The sequence below is a fragment of the Bubalus kerabau genome, chromosome 12, assembly GCF_029407905.1.
Source record: "Bubalus kerabau isolate K-KA32 ecotype Philippines breed swamp buffalo chromosome 12, PCC_UOA_SB_1v2, whole genome shotgun sequence".
NCBI classification, from domain to species: Eukaryota; Metazoa; Chordata; class Mammalia; order Artiodactyla; family Bovidae; genus Bubalus; species Bubalus kerabau.
The window spans coordinates 81,730,349-81,753,255 of record NC_073635.1 but is presented as its reverse complement, the minus strand read 5'-3'; the positions used below and the strand labels follow the sequence as shown (position 1 = coordinate 81,753,255).

The window sequence follows — 22,907 nt, the reverse complement described above, 5'->3', positions numbered from 1 at the left end:
CCTTTGTATTATATTAACACTCAGTGTGTAATAGGAATAGCCATTGAATCTTATTTGTCCAACACTGTGTTTGGCACATAATAGTATTTTTTAAGTGAATGAGAAAATTACTTATGTGTGGGAGTTTTTGCATATATATTCAAAACATGTAAACATGTGTGTTTAGATAACCAGCTAAGCACAAGGTTCTACAAAGTTCTAAAAATACAGGGCTTGGATAAGATTGATGTACGTTTTCTCCACTTGGTGAGTGAGTGAAAGTCATTCAGTTGTGTCCTTCTCTTTGTGACCCAATGGACTGAAACCACCCCCCCAACTCAACTCCTCTGTCCATGGAATTCTCCAGGCAAGAATAATGGAATGGGCTACCATTTCCTTCTCTGAGGGGATCTTTCTGACCTGGGGATCAAAGCCAAGTCTCCCATATTGCAGGCGAATTCTTTACCATCTGAGCCCCCAGGGAAGCCCCCTGTTCCCTGTGGTCATCCATAAAGCCAGCCTATTGGGTTGGTTTGAAGCTGTCACCTTTTATATGAAGCTTTTATTTCTGATCCAAATGGGCAACTCCAGTTGTTCTCATTGCCCAGCTAGAGGAGGATATAACAAGTGTCCAGGCCAAATTTATTTAATTTCATGGTTCCTGTTTTGTTCCCATTTAATCTACCTTGTCTGACCATGGACTCAGTCTACATCCCAGCATGTCTGAATCTGGAGTTCCTTAAAGAGTTCTAAAAATGCACATGCCAAAACTCAATTGCCAGTGAGAGCAAGAAGGAAGTATATAGGAGAGTAAATTGAATGTAAGGGTCTGTTAAATCCATAAAAGTAGACAGATCAGAGGTTGAGAGCTTGTACAGAGTGAACTATACAGAATAAGACACGTCATTATATTTTGTACCAACTGCTCAGAATAAAAACACTTGAAATATTAAAGAAAAAATAAGGTGTAAAAATTACTTCCTTTCACATTCCATAGGTCTGAACCTAGTCCACCAGCCACACTTGTAAGTGGGGCTAGAAAATGCAGCATATACCCCTGGGTAACTAATTGCTAGGCTAAAATTCAGAAAGTTCTATTAATTAAAGGAAGGATAGAATGGGTCTTATGGTAACAGTCTAGCCATGAATAAAGACTCCCTGATGGAAAGATTTTTTAAATTGCTTTATGAATGTACCATAATCCCTAGGAAGGGCTGTTTTATGACAATGAATATAGCTAATATTGAACTAATGTTTTCTTTGATATTTGAACATTAGGAAAAATTGTCCACTTTATTTCAACGATAGTGTTAATTAATGCCACTTTGAATTATCACAGCATATGTTAAAACAGACTTGTCACCATTTTCCTGCCTTCATTCCTTTGGGATTTGTTGAGTTCTTATTGTACAGCAGGCACTGAACTAGGCTAATATCTTAGCTCTTAAAGTGTTTCATCACTAATACTCAGATGGAAAATGCGATCTTATAAAGTGCTACAAAAAATGAGATTTTAGTATGAACTTATTTAAGATTCAGTGTTAACGGTAGAGTGTGTGTATTTTTCTCTCCTACAACAGGTTCTTCGGGTAGTTCGGCTTATTAAAATCTCACCTGCATTAGAAGACTTTGTGTACAAGATCTTTGGTCCTGGAAAAAAGCTGGGGAGTTTGGTTGTATTTACTGCCAGCCTCTTGATTGTTATGTCGGCAATTAGTCTGCAGATGTTCTGCTTTGTCGAAGAGCTGGATAGATTCACGACATTTCCAAGGGTAAGAACAAAAAATGCAGTTATGCAGTTATTTTTTATTTTAGTAATAATGCTTAATGTCAAAGTCATTTCACTTTAGCAGAGGTTTAAAAAATACTGACTTTTTTTTATAACTTGGAGTAATTCAATTTTAATATTCACAGTGGTCTCTTCTACAGAATACAGGTGTCTGAGCACATTTTCAGCATTGTCAGATTATGTGTCAATTCTAAAATTCTGGAAACAATCTAATAGAATGAGATGCAGAAACCAATAAAAATGGATGATAGGGTTCTTAGTACCTATAAATGAAAATATAGCAGAATTTTTAAATTATTAATTTTAAGATGTTTGAAGTTTGCTTTTATGTGTTTGTGAGAGATAACATTTTAAATCTGTTTTACAGTTCATGTATATTTTATGTCAGGCATAATCTAGAAGAGAATTTTGATTTTCGATATATAAGTTTCATAAACTCTTCAGATTTGAACTGTCTTTAAAAGATCATCTACTTCATATCTCTGTATTCTCATTAAGATTCACTTAGGTTGAAAAAAAAGTTAAAAACCAATCAATCAATAAAAAACTAATCAGTTTCTAATCAGAAGGACCCTGAAATTTAACTCTTTGAAGATTTAGAAATATGAAAAAAATATAATGACCAAGACAAAGTTTATCACCGTAAACTGAAATAGTAAGGTCTGTTATATGAGAAGAATTGTCTTGGGGTAAGAACAACAAATAATACATCCAAAAAAAAAAAAAAAAAGCTTTAAGGGTAAAGTTACCTGTATCATAATGGATAGACTAATATAGCCTGGGTTTTGTTTTGTTTTTTTTTTAATCTTAACAGATAGGCTAATAAACTCTGGGTTATTGTTTGTTTGTTTTTTTTAATCTTGTGCTAAATGTGTTACTCATCGCCAAGCATCTATTGAGTGTCTATCAATAACCAGGCAGTCTTGGTGATCCTGAGATATAAATGCAATTCAGTTCCCAGTCTTCAGGAATTCCAGTTGAGAGGCAGGTAATCACTAAGCAAATATCAAGCATGATGAGCTTTGGTAAAGGCAAACACTGGGAACCCAAAGGGAAGGTGCACAACCAGGGGTGGAAAAATCCAGAAAGACTCTGTGGAACAGGAGGTTAGTGAAGAAGAGCAGGATGAAGCTGGATGAAATGCAGAGAGCAGTGTTCCTTCCGGGTCTTGTGTTGAAGGTCTGAAGTGAGCCATATCTTGTTCGAGAACTTAAAGGAGAAAGAACAGTTGATGGCAAACAGGAGGACATAAAGCCAAGGAACTTGTAAGTGGATGAAAGCATGATCGTGATTAAATGTTGATAAGAGAGTGCAAGGAGGGGGCAACAAAGATGGCACAAGGTCAGGAGAAGGGCGGCAGGCGGTTTCCAGAGGCGGCTGCAGGGCCGGCACTGGGACTGCCCTTAGGCAGGAGTTGAGCTGTCAGGTGTCGAGGTGGTCTTGTAGGACAGTGAGCCCAAAGTCACGGCGAGCCTTGGTTCACTTACTGCCCCAGTGCAGGCAGCAGGTAGGAGCAGGTGTGGCTGCCCGGGTCCCCTTCTGCCCACTGGGCAGGGCAGGGTGAGGGGCTGGTGGATCGGCCCTGGTGTGGAGGGGAGAGAGGGGTCTGGGCATTCCCTGGAAGTCCTGAACAAAGTTCCTGCCCTCTTATGGGCCAGGGAGTGAGGGTGAGGGTTGGGGGCGTGCCTAGAGGAAGGGCTGGGAGTAAAAATGTGCTGAGTCAAGGTGGGGAAAAGTGCTGAACACCGCAATGAGAAGCCCCTCAGAGGAGAGTCCAGGAAGCCAGAGACCTGAGCAGGCAGCCTGAGGGCCTGTCTCATTCCCTGAAACTCCCTCCAGAGACTGAGGTGCAGGGCTGTGCCCGAGACCGAGGGGCGGTGCAGCTTCCCTCCCGCAGGGACCTTCCAGGCAAAGCCTGGTTGTTGCTCATGGCCGGGCCGCTTAGGATTGGCCTGGAACCAGACTTCCCTACAGAAAGGCCTGCTCTTCCTCCAGGGACAGAGAGATACAAGCAAAGATGACAGTGTCATCATCAAGGCCAGCTTGTCCTAGGCTGCCCCCTCGCTGCTCCCTCATCAGGTAAATACAAAGAGCATATTTGTTATCTGTCTTCACCGTCTATCCCTCAGGCCTCACTAAGGGTCAGCCATTGTTCTGGGCAAGGGGGTACTAAGTGGAAACAGCCTGTATTTATTTATTGCACAGACCTGTCTTAATTTCATAATTTATCCTCACTTTTCACCCTTTCCTCCCATTTCACACAACCGATTTTATATCCTTTACCCCAATATTCCAGATATTTTAAGGGTGATATCTCACTCCAGAGTTGTCTGAATCAGCCCTCGTAACCAAAGTGTTAATATTTCTATAGCAGAACATCAACCTTCAGACAAAGAAGGATCAGTTCAGTTCAGTTGCTCAATCGTGTCCAACTCTTTGCAACCCCATGAACCGCAGCACACTAGGCCTCCCTGTCCATCACCAACTCCCAGAGTTTACCCAAACTCATGTCCATTGAGGCGGTGGTGCCATCCAGCCATCTCATCCTCTGTCGTCCCCTTCTCCTCCTGCCTTCAATCTTCCCCAGCATCAGGGTCTTTTCCAATGAGTCAGCCCTTCGCATCAGGTGGCCAAAGTACTGGAGTTTCAACTTCAGCATCAGTCCTTCCAATGAACACTCAGGACTGATCGCCTTTAGGATGGACTGGTTGGATCTCCTTGCAGTCCAAGGGACTCTCAAGAGTATTCTCCAGCACCACAGTTCAAAAGCATCAATTTTTCGGTGCTCAGCTTTCTTTATAGTCCAACTCTCACATCCATACATGCCCACTGGAAAAACCATAGCCTTGACTAGATGGACCTTTGTTGACAAAGTAATGTCTGCTTTTTAATATGCTGTCTAGGTTGGTCATAACTTTCCTTCCAAGGAGTAAGCATCTTTTATAAATAATACAATAAATAAGTCATAGGTCAGGTCAGACTTTTGCCACTAAATGAGCTACCAGCAAAACACAACACAACACCTTTGGATATTTTCAAAGTGTTTTGAATGTTGAAATTGAAAATAAGAGCTGTGGGCCTGCATACGAAATCATCCTGGACAAGAATCTATACTTCCCACTCCATTACTTTTTAGTTGCGATCAGTCACTCTGTTGTATCCGACTCTTTGTGACCCCATGGACTATAGCCCTCTAGGCTCCTATGTCCACAGGACTTTCCAGGGAAGAATACTGGAGTGGGTTCCCATAAGACACCAAACAAATTATACTTTAAACTTTTTTTTTGCATCCAAAATATAGGCAAAAATGGGACTTCCCTGGTGGTCCAGTGGCTAAGACTTTGCCTTTCAATGTAGAGGGTGTAGGTTGGATCCTTGGTCAAGCAGCTAAGATCCCACATGCCACATGGTGGAAAACTAAAACAGAAGCAGTATTGTACCAAATTCAATAACTTAAAAAATGGTCCACATCAAAAAATCTTAAAATACAGGCAAAAATGGTATTTTCCTCATCGTATTGTGTGTGTTGAATAATATATAAACAATCCAACCCTGAGCTTAGCATTAGGAAAAAAAAAGTGACATCCTGTATAATATATTTGAAATTGGCATAATACAGAGGCTACTCAATATTAAAGACAAGGCTGCTTTGGGATTTGCTCTATTTCTCTAGCTATAATAGTAATCAAGGAACATTGCGTTTTCAGATCTCCCAATTACTCAACTGTGCTTCTGCTTCTCTGCCTGATTACTGTGACCATCTTAATGAAAGCAGCCAGTGACTAGGGAGCCCCCTAATCAGTTATCCAGCAGCTGACAGTGTTGAAACAGGAAGGCTTTCTCCTTGCATATGGATGCAGTTAAGAGTTAAATCCCCGAAACATAATCAAATTTTACAAGAAATGTTAACAGTATTACAATTACAAAAAGCAGTCATTATCATTCTAAGTCAAAGCACCATCCACTGGTGACACTTGCCTGATAGGAAGGGATCAAGAAAGATGGTTATAAACACAAGCCAGCTATGCTTGATTTCTGTGGTCTTGCTTTCTTTCCTGGTCATGAGATGTGTCTCTCTGTACTCAATGGTTGGGTGTTGAGGTGTGTGCTAAGTCACTTCAGTCGCGTCCAACTCTTGGCGATCCCATGGACTGTAGCCCACCAGGTTCCTCTGTCCATGGAACTCTCCAGGCAAGAATAATGGAGTGGGTTGCCATTTCTTTCTCCAGGGGACCTTCCCCATCCAGGGATCGAACCCCAGTCTTCTGCATTGCAGATGGTTTCTTTACAGACCAAGCTACCAGGGAAGCCCAGCATTTGTGCCTGAAGGATCATTATTTGGGCTGTTTTCTGGAAGTTGACCTTGACGCAACCATCCAGGGCAGGTATAGTCTCCCCAGGGAAACAGGACTAGATGTAAAACCAAACTCTGATTTGGCTGGACCTGATTGTATCTTGGGCTCAGCAACCTGCCGTGAGATGCCTCTAGGAGGAGCTGACATAGACACAAAAGCTGATTTCCCGTCCAAATCCCAGGAAGAGAGCCCTGGAGGGACAGAGGGACAGTGAGACAACAGCAACCTGGGCAAACTCAGTGCCTTGAACCTCTGATGCAGTTCCACCCACGTGGAAAACCCAGTGCTTCCTGAACTGAAAGGATGCCAAAGGGATTAGCATTATTCCACCAGTTCCCCATCGGTCTCCTTGCCTAACACTGCAGCTCATTCTCCATTTGCATTAAAACTGCAAATTTGCACATTCTTAGGTATGAATTGTCTCATGCCCTTCTCCCATTTAAAATGCTTCGAGATCCTCCTTTCAACTCAAGATAGCAAACATTGTAATAGGGTTTTCAGTATCTTTTCATCTCTGGCCCCACTTACCTCTTTGGACTCAGATTTCAGGATTTCCTCCAGCATCACTTTCAAAGGCAGAGATGTGTCTGTCTTTTTTTTTTTTTTTTTTTTTAATGCTGTGAGGCATATGAAATCTTAGTTCTCCAACCAGAAATCGAACCCATAGTCCCTGCGGTGGAAGCTCAGAGTTTTAACCGGTGGACCACCAGGGAAGTCCATCCTGATGGTGTCCATCTTGCTCATTTAAATCCTCCATGTTCAGCACAACCATTGCCACAGGGTAGCTGGTGAATAGATGTTTGAATGAAGAATGAATAATGATGCTGGACCAAAGCAAACCTTTCTGATCCTCCCACGCCTTATTAGCTCAGCAGGTCAGATTCCTTCTTCACTGTTGTCCACAGGTCTGGGAACCCCCTTAGCCTCCATCATGCCCCTCACCCTTCTCCCATCAGCAGTGTTAGCATAATTCTTTCAGAATGCTTTGGCTGCCAGTAGTAGAAAATTGACTCCAACTGACTTAAACAATTAGGAAATTCATGTCACAAAATTCAAGAGATTAGGTAGACTTTAGGAAGCCAGGACTCTGAATCTTCCACGGAAATTCTCTCAGGTGTTGTCATGAGTTGACTTACGTGCCCCTAAAGACATGCTGAAGTTCTAACCCCCCAGGATCCAAAAAATGTGGCCTTATCTGGAAATAGAAGTGATCAGGTTAAAACAAGATCCTTAGGGTGAACTCTGATCCAATATGGCCGACATTCCATACAAAGGGGAGCATTTGACACCCACACAGACACACACGGAGAGAAGACGATGTGAAGAAGCACATGGGGAAGGTGGCCATGTGACTGTCAGGGCATCTACAAGCCAGGGAGCCCCAAGGATTGCTAGCAAGAGCCCAAAGCAGAAGAGGCAAGGGAAACCCTTCCGAGGGAGGCTTCAGAGGAAGTGTGGTCTTGCCAACAGCTTGATTTCTGACTGCCATAGCCTCCAGAACTATGAGAATACATTCCCATTGTTTGAAACCACCTAGTTGTAGGTACCAGCAACCCTAGCAAACCAATGTAGTTTCCTTCTCTGTGTGATATCTTTGTGTGAACAAAATGGATGCACCATTTCTGGGCTTCATGATAAAATCTCTAAGAAGAAGGACATCGTCTCCGCTCAGGTCTCCTCCTTAGAAGCAAGGTCACCTTTTCCAGTACCTTCTCCCCCACAACCTCCATGCCCCACCCTACAAACAAGCTCTTATCTCTCATCAGCAGGATTGGGTCACTTGGTCACTACTGAACAAATCACTGCATGATGGCTGGAGTCAAAGTGATTGTCTTGGATTCATCATAGGGGGAAGAAATGGATACTGGGGGACAGCCACAGAAACTACGATAATGCTCAGCCCCAAAACCTGAAGAAGATTTCTCTCTTTCCTCTCTGCCTCCAAAGCTCCTGTATGTCTTGTGCAAATAGGGGATGTAGATAGATGCAGGGAAGGATGGGGTCTGGTGTCTATTTTCTCTCCCAGCAGCAGCTGGGCCCAAGCTTCTTTCCAAGATGCTCAAATGGGACCTGCCAGGAAGCCAGCATAGGGCCTGGCACATACTGGACTCTCGCTTTCCCTCTTTTTATGGTTCCTTCTGTCGCATGCTGTCAAAACGCATGCGAAGTCTCTTCTCCTCTACTTATATTACAAGTATCTTGACAGCACTGTGATCTTCCCTCCTGACACCTCCCAGAGCACTTATTAACACTGTGTTGGGTCCAGTGGCTAAGACTCCATGCTCCTCAAGTAGGGAGCCCGGGTTTGATACCTGGTCAGGGAACTAAATCCCACATACCCCCGCTAAGAATTGCACATGCCGCAACTGAAGATCCCGCATGCTGCAACTCAGACCTGGCACAGACAAATAAATAGAGAAGTCTTAAAAAACAAAAACCACTGTGTCATGGGATGTGTAGCATTGGAAAGCAGAGAGAGGGGAAACAGCCGGTGGAGCCTCAGCAGAAACCCTGGATATGGAGAGGAGCCTAAATGATTCCAGTGAGAAAAGAGAGAATGACATATTGATGCAATTTAATAAAACAACTTTGTCATCTCAAGCCAATAACTTTCTCTTCTAATTTGGACCGAGCAGGCACTTTGCTAAGTAGAAATAACGAGATTAAGTCCTGCTGTGAGGCAGTATCCCGCTGTTCCTCCTTTGTTGGGACTAATAGGTTATATTATAAGAACGATTAGATTAGCTTTTCACGAAGGAACAACCCATACAGGTCAGGAGACAGCTTGCTCTAGGCAGGTTGCCACCCAGCTTTCTGTAGCAAAGACAAAAAGAATTGGCGTTTTCTTGTGGTTGCCTGACCGAAGCTTCTGTGCACAGTTTCACTACAGTTTTTTTTTTCTTTTTTAAAAAATTTTATTTGTTTTTAATTGGAAGATAATTTCTTTACAATATTGTGTTTCTGCCGTACATCAACATGAATCAACCATAGATATACATAGGTGCCCTCCCTCCTGAACTTCCCTGCCACCTCCCACCCCATCCCACCCCTCTAGGTCACCACAGAGCCCTCCCTTGAGCTCCCTGGGGCATACAGCAAATCCCACTGGCTACCTCTTTTACATACGGTAATGTATATGTTTCCACGCCACTCTTCATTCAGCCCACCCTCTCCTTCCCTCCCTGTGCCTGCCGAGAGCCTATTATACAAAGTGAAATAACTCAAAAACAGAAAAGCAAAGTTATTGTATATGAATGTGTACATGTGGAATCTAGAGAGATGGTACTGATGAACCTATTTGCAGAGCAGCAATGGAGTGACTACGGTTTTGTTCTGTTTATCCTTCCACTTAGTATACAAAGCAACTTTAGTATGTTGCTAAAATACTTGCAATAGGGACTTCACTGGCAGCCCCGTGGTTGAGACTCCACACTTCCACTGTAGGAAGCATGGGTTCGATCCCTGGTTGGGGAGCTAAGATCTCGAATGCTACAGGGCGTGGCCAAAAAAATAAGTAAAAGTCAAAATCGATGCAAAGAAACCCCATGATGAACAAAAAATCAAAATCAAAATAATAATAAATACTTGGAATAAACATCCACTGTAGATCTTTAACCAGATCGATATCTTTATTCCTTTTAATTTCCTACTAAAATAATAGTAAGTAGGCCTAGTTTTTATTCATAAATAATAATACACTACCCTCCATAACACAGGTAATTGAATTTTTTTTCTAAGTCAGACCCCAAATTTAATTCAATTGCAAATTACATTTGAATGAGAATAATCATCCAGCTTTCTTTTTTTTAACACTTTATTTTGTATTGGAGTATAGCTGATTAACAATGTTGTGATAGTTTCAGATGAATAGCAAAGGGACTTAGCCATATATATGTATATGTGTGTGTATCCATTCTCCCCAGGAACTTGAATTTTAATATTATTTATTTGATATAAGTTTTCTTAATTCGCATTCTCTAAATGCTAATTACTTGCTCTATTGAATTTTCACTTATAAAATCATGTCCAAAGGAGTTATACAATATAAGAAGTAACTACTCTTAAACACTTAATTACAAATTAATTTTCCTGTTTCCTTTCACCACCAGAATGGCTAATCATGCTTTTAGTTGCATTGAAAGAATTATTGAGAAATTTTAAGAAACAACTTGTCCCTTTATTTTTTTTCAACATTTGCAAGATGTAGGATTTGACTACATTTTTCATACATTTGGGGTTTATGTTCAAAGGGATAATCAGTTCAACTGATATTGCTGAAATCTTTATTAATTTTTGTTTCTATTGTTTTACAGTCTTCCATGTATTGTCTCATTTTTTTCATGATCTATTAGAGGTATGCAAAGGTATATAGAGAATAATAAGATGTATTCTTCTGTGGCCATATGCAGTTTAAAAAGCAGATTAATGGGACTTCACTGATGGTCCAGTGGGTAAGACCTCCAAGCTTCCAGTCCAGGGCGTGTGCGTTCGATCCCTGGTTGGGGAACTAAGATCCCACATGCTTCGTGGAGTGACCACAAAAATAAATCAATAAATCATCTTATTAAAAAAAAGCAGGTTAGCAATGGATCTGAAGTCCTGGAGCCCCATCCCCTCATCTCTGTCCCCCCTTTCCCATAGTGAACCACTTTTCTGAACTTGATGTTTGTTCATCCCTGTACACTTTTAACGCACGTATAGGCATCAACTGAGACTCACCTGCCTTTTCGTGTGATTTAAATCTGCCTTATGTGTCCTAATACTGGACCGTTTCTCCTGCTAATTGCTTTTTTGGCTCAGCACTCTGTGAGATTTACCAATACGAATGAGTACACAATGTAGCTATATTTTATGTATTTCTCTTGGGGTATAATATGCAACTCTACATTGCATCATATGATGCTGGGAAAGATGGAAGGCAAAAGGAGAAGGGGACAACAGAGGATGAGATGTTTAGATAGCATCACTGACTCAATGGATGTGAAATTGAGCAAACTCTGGGAGACAGTGAAGGACAGAGGAGGACTGGCATGCTGCAATCCACGGGCTCACAAAGAGTCAGGCAACAGTCGGATGGCTTAGTGACTGAACAATGACAACAACAAAAACATATATGTATGTGTAGACGCATGTATACACACACACACACACACACACATATATAGTGTAATATTCATAGAGGCTGTGCACAGTTAATTTCCCCATTCTTTTGTGTGGCAGGTGAATTCTAAAATGGTCCATCAAGAGACCTGACTCTCTTCATAATCTCTTCTCATTGGGTTTGGGCAGGACTTGTGAATATGACAGGCTTTCGCCCCTGTGAACAAGTTACTAGGGACTGAACTGAAGTTAGTCAAAAAGGAGGTTATCTTGGGTGGGCCTGACCTCATCCCAGGCACTGGGTCCTTCCTGAAGAGGGTGATTCAAAGCAGGAGAGGGTCTCCAGCTGGCTTTGGAGAAGTAAACTCCCATGTTGTGAAGGGCCGTGTGGCTGGAACCTGAGAGTGGCTTCTAGAGGCTCTGAGCAAGAAAGCAGGATCCTCAAGCCTACATCCACAGGAAAGGAATTCTGATAACAACCCGAGCGAGGGCAGAAGACCCCCAAGTTCCAGATGAGCACAGCCCAACTTACACCCTGATTTCAGCCTCTGAGACTCTGAGCAGAGAACCCAATTAAATCCTGCCCACACTTCTTGGGATTTCCCTGGTGGTCCAGTGGTTAAGAATCTGCCTTGCAACTCAGGGGATGTGGGTTCAATCCCTGGTAAGGGAACTAAGATCCCACATGCTGCAGAGCAACTAAGCCCATGTTCCACATCTAGAGAGTCTTGAGGGGCTTCCCAGGTAGCACTAGTAGTAAAGAACCTACCTGCCAATGCAGGAGACTCGGGTTTAATCCCAGGATCAGGAAGATCCCCTACAGCAGGAAATGGCAACCTGCTCCAGTATTCTTGCCTGGAGCATCCCATGGACAGAGGAGCCTGGTGTGCTACAGTCCATGGGGCCACAAAGATTCAGATGCGACTGAGCACACACACATTACATTACTCAGCACCACACCTCTGACCTACGGAAACTGTGAGATAATCAGTGAGTGTTGAGTGAGCCACTAAATTTGTGGTCATTTATTACAGAGAAATAGAAAACTCATGCTTGCAGGTTTGAGATGTTTGTTTCTGGTATTTTGTGACTCCAAATAGTGCTGCTGCTCTGCACGTTGCATGTTAGCTCATACCCACGTGAACTCTGCACATGTGAAAATATTTTGAGGGTATGTAGTGAAGAATGGGGCTTCCCTGGTGGCTCGGCAGTAAAGAATCTGCCTGCAGTGCAGGAGACCTGGGTTTGATCCCTGGGTCATGAAGATTCCCCTGGAGGAGGGCATGGCAACCCACTCTAGTACTCTTGCCTAGAGAATCCGCATGGACAGAGGAGCCTGGCAGGCTGCAGTCCATAGGGTTGCACAGAATCGAACACAACTGAAGCGACTAAGCAGCAGCAGCAGTAGCTAAGAATAGAATTTCTGGGTCTTAGAACAAAGATATCGTCCACTTTAATAGTGACAAACTTGCATTCCAGAGTACTTTCACCAATTTATCTGGCATCAGCAATATCTGGGAATGTTCTCAACTTCACAGTTCATCAGCAGTTGGTCTTGTCAGGCTTTGTTTTGCTTTAAACATTTCAGTCAGTTCAGTCGCTCAGTCGTGTTTGACTCTTTGTGACCCCATGGACTGAAGCACACCCGGCTTCCCTGTCCATCACCAACTCCTGGAACTTGCTTAAACTCATGCCCATCGAGTCGGTGATACCATCCAACCATCTCATCCTCTGTCGTCCCCTTCTCCTCCTGCCCTCAATCTTTCCCAGCATCAGGGTCTTTTCCAGTGAGTCACTTTTTTGCATCAGGTGGCCAAAGTATTGGAGCTTTAGCTTCAGCATCAGTCCTTCCAATGACTATTCAGGACATTTAAACACTTAGCTCTTCCTTTAATCTGAATTGATTTGTGTGGCTGCTGTGAGATAGGGAGCGATCTCATTTCTGTTTGTCTGACCCATCGTCACAGAATTGTTTCTTGGCTGGTCTGTCCATTCCCCGTGGTTTGTAGTGCCAGCTGTATCGTCATACAATTCCTCGCCCAGGTCAAGGTCACACTTGCTCCCTTTTCACCTCCTTTTGGCATTGAATTTTCTTCTGGTCAACTTCCAGTGAAGCCGAATAAATATTAAGCTCAGCAGTCTTCACCTTTCAGGAGTCTGTGACTTTGCCCCCCTTGTGCCTGACAAGATGTTAAAAACCAAAGCCTAGCAGAGCTTATAAACCCCATAGGGAAGGTGCCTTTTCTAGACTCCAGCTACCTGTTACTTCTTGGTCCTGGGATTTCCATTATATTCCTGGAGGCGTTTTTTCAACTTAATTAATTTGACTGTGCCAGGTGTTAATTGAAGACAGCAAGATCTTTAGTTGCAGCATGTGGAATCTAGTTCCCCAACTGGGGATTGAACCCAGTCCCCCTGCATTGAGAATGTGGAGTCTCAGCCTCTGGACCCCCAGGGAAGTCCCCCTGGGGTCCTAACTAAGCCTTTTATAGGATGTTTGCTGTGTGTCATCTAGAATTCCCTGTGGTTTTTACATCACTTTTTCACATGTGTGATCAGAGACGGAATTTCAGTAATAAATTTTTGAGACCGGAAAAAAAAAGAGAGCCAGTTTTTGGACTGTCTTTCGACAGACATCTGTAAGTTTTTTTTTCTAGGCACGGCCTGAGGCCAGGCTTCCTCAGGCCTGTCTTCCCCATCTGCAGCCTCACGTGTCTTTGCATTTGTCTGCATTACAGATATTACCTCCATCTGATTCTTATATCCACCTATTTATACATCTCTTTGCATTTGTTTGCATTACAGCTATTATGTCCACTTTGATTCTTATATCCTCATATTTATACTCCCCTCATCTGCTGCATCAGCTTCCCTAGTGGCCCAGATGGTGAAGAATCTGCCCACAATGCAGGATGCCTGGGTTTGATCCCTGGGTCAGGAAGATCCCCTGGAGTAGGAAATAGCAACCCACTCCAGTATACTTGCCTGGAGAATTCCATGGACTGAGGAGCCTGGCAGGCTACAGTCCGTGGGGTTGCAAAGAGTCGGACATGACTGAGCGACTAACACTTTCACTTTCATCTGCTGCATACCAAAAGTTTCCCGCAAATATTGCAGGCATCCACCCACCCACAATGAAGACTAAAGAGATCATGTGCCTCTTTTGTTGTGGTTTATAATTCAGACAGCATCCTCCATGGGATGGAGCTATGCCTTGCCCACGCATGCCCAAAGGTACTAACTTTCACTTACAGCAGAGTTGAGATTTATGAAGGAACTCAACTCACCCCACAGTAGACACACAGGAAAGAACTCAAGCCAGAAGGTGAAATGTGCCCAAGCAGATGGAGTCGGCTGTAAAGTAATATCAGAGATACCCTAGAGTGTATTTAAAAATCCTAGGAACATTATTATGGGCTATGGGTCGTGCTTCCAAATATCATTTTGTTTTAATAAGAGAGGGGGAGATTGCTTCCAGGGAAGGAAGACTGCAAAGCTTTCTGAAGAGTTGTCATCAGGGGTAAATCTCATTCCCCTAGAGGATTTGGGTGATGGTGTTAGATGAAAGTTTTCCATGTAAGGAAAGCAGCATGAGTCAGTCCAAGGCGTGGAGAATCACGGGGTGGGGATGGACGGGTGAAAGGAACTACAGGGTTGGGCTGGAGCCAGACCATTGGGTGCCTTCCGAGGTCCAGATGGTGACACAGGGGAGCCACTGAAGATGTTTACTCTTTCTTTATTTTTCCTGGAGAATGGTGGAAGAGCTATTTTGAGGGAGTTTACACTGGAAGAAATGTTGTTTCTCTGAGGAGGTTTTTCATTGAACAAAACTCACTTATATTGACCAAAGACAAAAATTTACAATCACTTGAGGAATTTCTGGCATCTTCAGGGCGGTAAGGGAGGTGATTTTTTTTTTTTTAATTTTATCTGTGTGGTCATTATTGTGTCAAATCTTCCACTATCTCATAAAGTCAGTCTCTTCTGAGGCTTTAAGCCAAATTGTCATCCATATCTGGACATGGCCCTGCAATAGAGACTGGCAATTTGGTTTAAATTGACAGGGAGGCCTGGCGTGCTGCGATTCATGGGGTCACAAAGAGTCGGACAGGACTGAGCGACTGAACTGAACTGAACTGAACTGAATGCAATATATAGCTCAAAAAAACTGAAAAATTAACTCTATTTCCATACTGCTATAGCATACAAGCTTCTTTGGCTTCTATTTGAATTTATTTTTTGGTGATTCATCAGTGGCATAGTGATAAAATAATAAATAAATAAAGGGTGAATCACACAGAAATGGCCTTTTCCTGGGGCTATGTGTTGGTATCACTGACTGCCGAGCTGCAATACAAGGAATTATTACATTCCTTGGATAAAGCATCCTCAGTTCCTACCCTGATCCAAGAAGCATACTCATTGGGGTGAACTTTTTTTTTTGCTCCTCATCATATTTTGGTAGTTTTCTACCAATTGTCTTATTTGCAGTTTTCCTTGCAGTTGCCATGTTCCATTAATATTATTTTAATAATCAGCCTACTCTATTGTACCATTTTCAAAAATCAGTGAGAGTCATAAATGAGGAATATTCTGTGTCTCCTCCAGTTAAGATGAGCTTCTGTGGGCATATGTTTTTACTAATGAAAAGCTGATTATATTTTAATACTTTGTTGAGTCTTGCCTACAAAATATACAATCTATAGTCAGACATTTCAACTATTCTCTCGTGGAAATGTACAATTTCCCATCAATGAAAAAAGAACAGTAGTAAGTATTTTAGAGGATTATTGAGAAGGTCAAAGGATATAATAGTATCAGACTAGTTAACATCGTACTGACAATGAAAAAGGGCATCAGCAAGCAATAGCAGTTAGTGTTCTTAAGTGGCATGGAAATCTAACTTCTTAGCATGAAATACTAAATTCCTAGCAGTAATCACAGTTGTTGTTGTTCTGTCACTAAGTCGTGTCCAACCCTTTGCGACCCCATGGATTGCAGCCCACCAGACTCCCCTGTCCTTCAGTATCTCCTGGAGTTTGCTCAAACTCATGTCCATTGAGTTGGTGATGCCATCCAACCATCTCATCTTCTGTTGTCCCATTCTCCTCCCAACATAAAAGGGTCCCTCAGTAAAAGGTTGGGGCATTAGCTGGACACTAAATATTCAGTTTTCTGTATTTTAGACTGAAAGTTTGAAAATCAGTTCCTATTCTGGTTTATACTGTTCTTTTTAGTCAGTCCTTTGCAACTTTCAACAAAAATGCAAAAAGTAAGAAATTCTATTACAGAGAAGATTACTGCCAGAATCTGAAATAGTAATAGCTTCCCATTCACTATTCCACATCTGGGACTAAACACAGGACCATTTAATGAATGATGTGTAGATTCGTTCTTGCCCCACTGCCTACCTCTTGGGTATAACTGCCTACTTCTGCAGAGGACTCTGTCCAGCCTTCCCAACATCTTCTCTATGCATCAGTGTTAAAAGGTTAATGTCCAGGAAACATGATAAGATAAGGTAAAAAAAAGAAAAAAGCCCTTTGTAGCATTATTCACCATTGTGAAAATTTTAAAGCAAATTTAAAGTCATGTCATAATAGAATGTCTAAGTAGACTTTGGAAATAATGGCATATTATAGTTATCAAAGCTCAATTTTTACAGAATAATTAATGAGGTTAGTCATGCATGATATAAATGATGATAACTAAAAATTAAGTAAAGAAGCCTAATACAATACTATATTTACAGCTGGATTCAGTTTTATTGCCAGTATATATATATATATCCCTGGGGGAAAAAACTGTTAGAATTTTCAAGTTTGACAACAAATTCTAAAAAATATATACAACCTTTTATTTTAATTGAAAGTAATTTATTTTATTCTTCATACGTTATGGTATTTTCAAATTTTGTACAATGAATGGTTTCTTGGTTTAAAACAATGGAGGCAGATTCAGTTCAGTCGCTCAGTCGTGTCCAACTCTTTGCGACCCCATGAATCACAGCATGCCAGGCCTCCCTGTCCATCACCAACTCCCGGAGTCCACCCACACCCATGTCCATTGAGTTGGTGATGCCATCCAAACATCTCATCCTCTGTCATCCCCTTCTCCTCCTGCCCCCAATCCCTCCCAGCATCAGAGTCTTTTCCAATGAGTCAGCTCTTTGCATGAGGTGGCCAAAATATTGGAGTTTCAGCTTCAACATCAATCCCTCCAATGAACACCCAGGACTGATCTCCTTTAGGATGGACTGGTTGGATCTCCTTGCAGTCCAAGGGACTCTCAAGAGTCTTCTCCAACACCACAGTTCAAAAGCCTCAATTCTTCGGCACTCAGCTTTCTTTATAGTCCAACTCTCTCACATCCATACATGCCCACTGGAAAAACCATAGCCTTGACTAGACGGACCTTTGTTGACAAAGTCATGTCTCTGCTTTTTAATATGCTGTCTAGGTTGGTCAAAACTTTCCTTCCAAGGAGTAAGCATCTTTTAATTTCATAGCTGCAATCATTATCTGCAGTGATTTTGGAGACAGGTAGGTAGGTAGATACAAAAGCTTAATTTATAATTCAGTTCAGTTCAGTTCACTCGCTCAGTCATGTCCGACTCTTTGCGACCCCATGAATTGCAGCATGCTAGGCCTCCCTGTCCATCACCAACTCCCAGAGTTCATTCAAACTCACATCCATTGAGTCGGTGATGCCATCCAGCTATCTCATCCTCTGTCGTCCCCTTCTCCTCCTGCCCCCAATCCCTCCCAGCATCAGAGTCTTTTCTAATGAGTCAACTCTTTTCATGAGGTGGCCAAAGTACTGCAGTTTCAGCTTTAGCATCATTCCTTCCAAAGAACACCCAGGACTGATCTCCTTTAGAATGGACTGGTTGGATCTCTTTGCAGTCCAAGGGACTCGCAAGAGTCTTCTCCAACACCACAGTTCAAAAGCATCAGTTCTTTGGTGTTCATATAATTATGCATCAGTAAAAAAAAAAAAAATCTCATTTTTTTTAAATGACAAGAACATTAGCTGGTAAATTGTAACTGAAGAAAAATATGGATATAGATATAAGGGATATGCAAATTGTATAAGACTCAGTTATATAATGACAAATTTTAGTTTATGACTTATAAAATCAGCTTTATTGAAGTCAAGCCATTACAATTAAATTTTTTTTACAATTAAATATTTATTGGTAAGCATCCATCAACTTTATTTTCAAGGCATTAGAGTGTTAAATAGTCAGTCAGTCGTGTCTGACTCTTTGTGACCTCATAGACTGGAACCTGCCAGGATCCTCTGTCCATGGGATTTTCCAGGCAAGAATATTGGAGTGAGTGGCCATTTCCTTCTCCAAGAGTATTAAATAAGCACTATCCAAACAGAAGCAAAGGGATTTCTCTGGTTATCCAGTGGTTAAGACTCTGCACTTCCAACGAAGGGGGCATGGGTTTGATCCCTGCTCAGGAAACTAAGATCCCACATAGTACATGGAATGCCCAAATAAAAAAAAAAAAAAAAAAAGATAGAAGCAAGACTTTGAAATTTATGTTTGCAATAGAAAAGAGCAGACAATATAATTTGCAGTAAAGCTTTCTATTTGTGAACTTGGAGTGAAGACAAACAAGAAATCAAAGCCCATTAAAACAGAGCAAAAAATAGACAAACTCCATTTCTAAAATGTAGGGTTTTTTAGTATGCAAAAATATAAGTACTTTCTGATTGATGCTGCTTTCTATTTGAAGCCAAATAGAAAACCCTTCTTCTTGAGCATAGGTATACAAATAGATAGTAGGAAAACACTGAGGAATTCCTGTGTAAACTCAGTGGTATCATGGTTACAGTTTTCTTAATAAACCCTCAATTTTATTTCACAATAAGACATACGTCTGTTCTTAGGAATACTGTCTATTCTGTATGTTACTAAATCCCTATTGCACCCAAAGTAAAATATCAACTTTCATCTGCAATTTTATAGCATGTATTTGCCATTGAAATGCATCATTTACATTATGAAAATTTAATATGACTGACATTAGCAAAATCACTAATTAAGAAATAGGGCATAAATACTCCAAGAAACTTGACAGTGTGTACTATGAAGGAAATTAATTCAGAAGTCTCCTATTTGCATAAATCTCCAGGTCTCATTTTCACAGCTGTTTGTTTCACAGCTAGATGGTTGCATTTCCGAATTATTTTAACATAATCGCTGGGAAATATATACCTTTCAACTAAAAATATCATACTCTGCAAAAAAGATTGTTAGGGGGAAAATATAAGTTCATTCAGTTCATCTCCATCTTTTTTCTTTAAGATGAATGTTTCTAATATAGAAACTTTAACATTTAAGTCTGAAATTATTGAAATATTTTTATTATTAAAAGACAGTTTGTAATTTTAGATCCTCACGAAAATGAAAAGGTTGTGTCCTTTTCATTTGGAAAAAATGGTAATGAGTGAAGCTTATTTTAGCAAAAAAGGAAAAATACTGGAGATGTCTAATTTTCATTAATGAGCTGAGCATAATATAGAGTTTCAGATACACACTCAGTACTGTACTTGACAAAGGCTAATAATTTTAAATATGATTTAGTCTAGCATATTGTTTGTTTTAGCAACTTAGATAAGGAAAGGAGATCAGCAATGACTAGATCTTAAAGATGTCTTGTTACCTGTAATGTCCAAAAACACAGAAGGAGTTTGAAATCCACAGATTCCAGCCTAAAGACCCAGCAACACCGCTTGCTGCCTGCAAGCCTGAGTCAATCATTTAAGGCCTGCATACTTCAGTTCCTCATCTGTAAAATGTACAGCGAGTAACACAAGATCATTGTTAAAATCACTCTAAATAATGGACAATGAACGACCTTGGGGGCTGCTGAGCACCATATCAATGCTGGTCATGGTTCAGTGTCTCTTCTCATGTTTTTAAATATTGCCCTGAAAAAAATTTGTACTTGCTGTACAAATCCATGGTTTTGTCCACATGGTCAGTTACACTGTTATACATTAGAAGTCAACCCAAGCATGGACATTTGCAAGAAAAGTGATGATCAGGTATACCTGATCCACTTTCATAACTAGAAAAAGATGCTCTGGTTTTTGCAAATGAGTTTCTCCCATCTTTCCTTTCACTCTTGAAATTATATTTAAGTGTAGACTCTACTTAGAGTAATTTGCTGCTGGAATAAGCATAACATTTTGATTTCTGCTTTGCTTCTAATTACATTCAAGCTCATTTTGACATTTAAAGCCAATTACATTAGTCTAGATTCAGCGAGACTTTTCCCTAGTAGTCTAAAATTTGACCAATGAACAGACTCCCCCCCCCCTTTTAATTCATTTAAATGGAATGCTTGGCAACAGGCATATTTTAGAAATAGTAAAAGCCAAATAAATAATGTGGGTTCATTTTGAAATAAAAGGAAAAGAACTGCTTGGTCTTTCTTACCAACATAAAAGAGAGTCAGAATTAATTGAAACCACCAGTTTCAACTTTATTTCCTTCTAAGTCACAAGCAATAAGGCATAATCATTTTACACAAAAAATTAACATTTTTAATGTTTTGCTTCTATTAACAGCAAGGGTAGTTGATGTCAACAGATCTCAAATTCCAAGAGGATTCATGCATAGAGAGAGTGAGTGAAAGTCGTTCAGTTGTGTCCAGTTCTTTGTGCAGTTATCCCGCCAGGCTCCTCTGTCCATGGAATTCTCCAGGCAGGAACACTGGAATGGGTAACCATTGCCTTCTCCAGGAGATCCTCCTGACCCAGGGATCAAACCCGGGTCTCCCACATCGTGGGGAAGATTCTTTACTATCTGAGCCACCAGGGAAGTCCGTACATAAAGAGAGAGAACTTCAAAAGTTTTATAACCTGAAAGTCACTAATAACTCTTCAAAACTCTCCAAGCCCTACAACAAAACTCAACCAATATTCGATTTAAGATTCTAGTATATGTGATGGCTTAGAGCTCACCCAGCTCTTATTTTATTTAGCTCCCTACTTTCAGTCCACTTAGCAGCACTGTGATTTTTACTTTTTATTCAATAAATTCTCTTGTCCCAACAGCACTAAAAGTCAACTTATAGTAAATATAGTGTCGAAACATTTAGCGTAACCTTATTCTATAGTTTTTATAGTCAAGGTATAGTCTGAGTAAATAGACTAGAAAGCATATTGTATAAAATCAAAGTTTTCCAGTTTACTGCCAGTACCAACTAAGACAAAGTAGACTAGTAGACATGGGCTTCCCAGATGGCCCTAGTGGTAAAGAATCCACCTGCCAATGCAGGAGATGGAAGAGACGCCGGTTCAATCCCTGGATTGGGAAGACCTCCTGGAGAAGGAACTAGCAACCCACTCCAATATTCTTGCCTGGAAAATTCCATTGACAGAGGAGCCTGGTGGGCTACAGTCCATGGGGTTGCAAAAAGTCAGACCCTACTAAGTGCACACACTCACAGGCAGACATACACAGGCACACACACACACACGCATACACACACACGCACTCACACACAGAATAGTAGACACTTACAGGTAGAAGTTATCTTTGGAGTCACTTAGTTCCGAGATGAAATAAAATGATGCTGTCATATCACTGTCACACTTTCATGTATCTAAAGGAAATGTCTTCTTAAAAATGTAATCGAAACTCAGCCTCTGTGACGGCAGAGCTTAACACTTGGTACTTTGCCTCCCTACCCTGAAACTCACGGAGCGCCAAGGTCTTTATCCTCTGCCCATTCAGCCTCTATTTTATATTTTATTTTTAAATATTTATTTATTTAATTGTGCCTGTGTCCAGTCTTAGTTGCAGCTCGTGGGCTCTTTCCTTGCAGAGCACCCTGTCTGTAGTTGTGGTGCCAGGGCTTAGTTGCCCCGCAGCAGGTGGGGACTTAGTTCCCCAACCAGGAATCGAACCCGTGTCCCCTACATTTTGTAAGACAGATTCTCAACCACTACCACCATGGAAAGTTCTTCAGCCTCTGTTTTAAACAGAGGCTCTCATTTGACTGTCCCTTCTGGGGAGGGCGTCTCTTAAAAGTGAGGACAGAGATGAGGTGGACAAGTTTAGCTCAGATGAGAAGTTTTGCAAAGCCCAAGGCTAGGCAGTGTGGGGGCCTCTTTGCAGGCCAAGGTGGAAGGGAGCCTGTTTCCATATGGAGCCAGTGTGGGAGCTGGAGTGGTGCAGACCTGGAGAGTTAGATTCACCTAGGAGTTAGCATGCTTCCTGAGAGTTTGGCAAAAGGGGAGATGGAGTTTGCAGGACTGGAAAAAGTGTATTTGAATTGATAGGCCATGAAGTTCCATATAAATGAGACAAGGTGAAATTGAAATAAAGAAATGGCTACTTCCAATGGCTTTAGCATTAATGGTAACCCACTCCAGTATTCTTGCGTGGAGAATCCCATGGAGAGAGGAGCCTGGAAGGCTACAGTCCATGGGGTTGCAAGAATTGGACATGCCTTAGCAACTAAATCACCACCACCACTATGATTTTACTCCAGATTTCAAATCCATAGTATTTATGTTTATGGATAACTTAGTTTAGTTGCAGTAAGTGGTGACTCTTAATTAAAGAGTTTTCATTTCCTGTAGGTTTTTAAATATTGTGCTGTACTGTAGCAGTCTATCAGTTGTGTCTGACTCTTTGCAACCCATGAACTGGAGCC

At 41.4% G+C, this 22,907-nt stretch overlaps 1 protein-coding gene across 1 annotated transcript in view; it reads left to right on the top strand.

Moving 5' to 3' along the window:
• Nucleotides 1-22,907, top strand: part of NALCN (sodium leak channel, non-selective) — a 281,606-nt gene that overhangs the window by 118,730 nt on the left and 139,969 nt on the right. Inside the window, exon 12 of the mRNA XM_055542965.1 lies at nucleotides 1,560-1,751. Coding sequence (XP_055398940.1) covers nucleotides 1,560-1,751 — 192 coding nt within the window. The remainder of the gene's footprint in view (nucleotides 1-1,559; nucleotides 1,752-22,907) is intronic.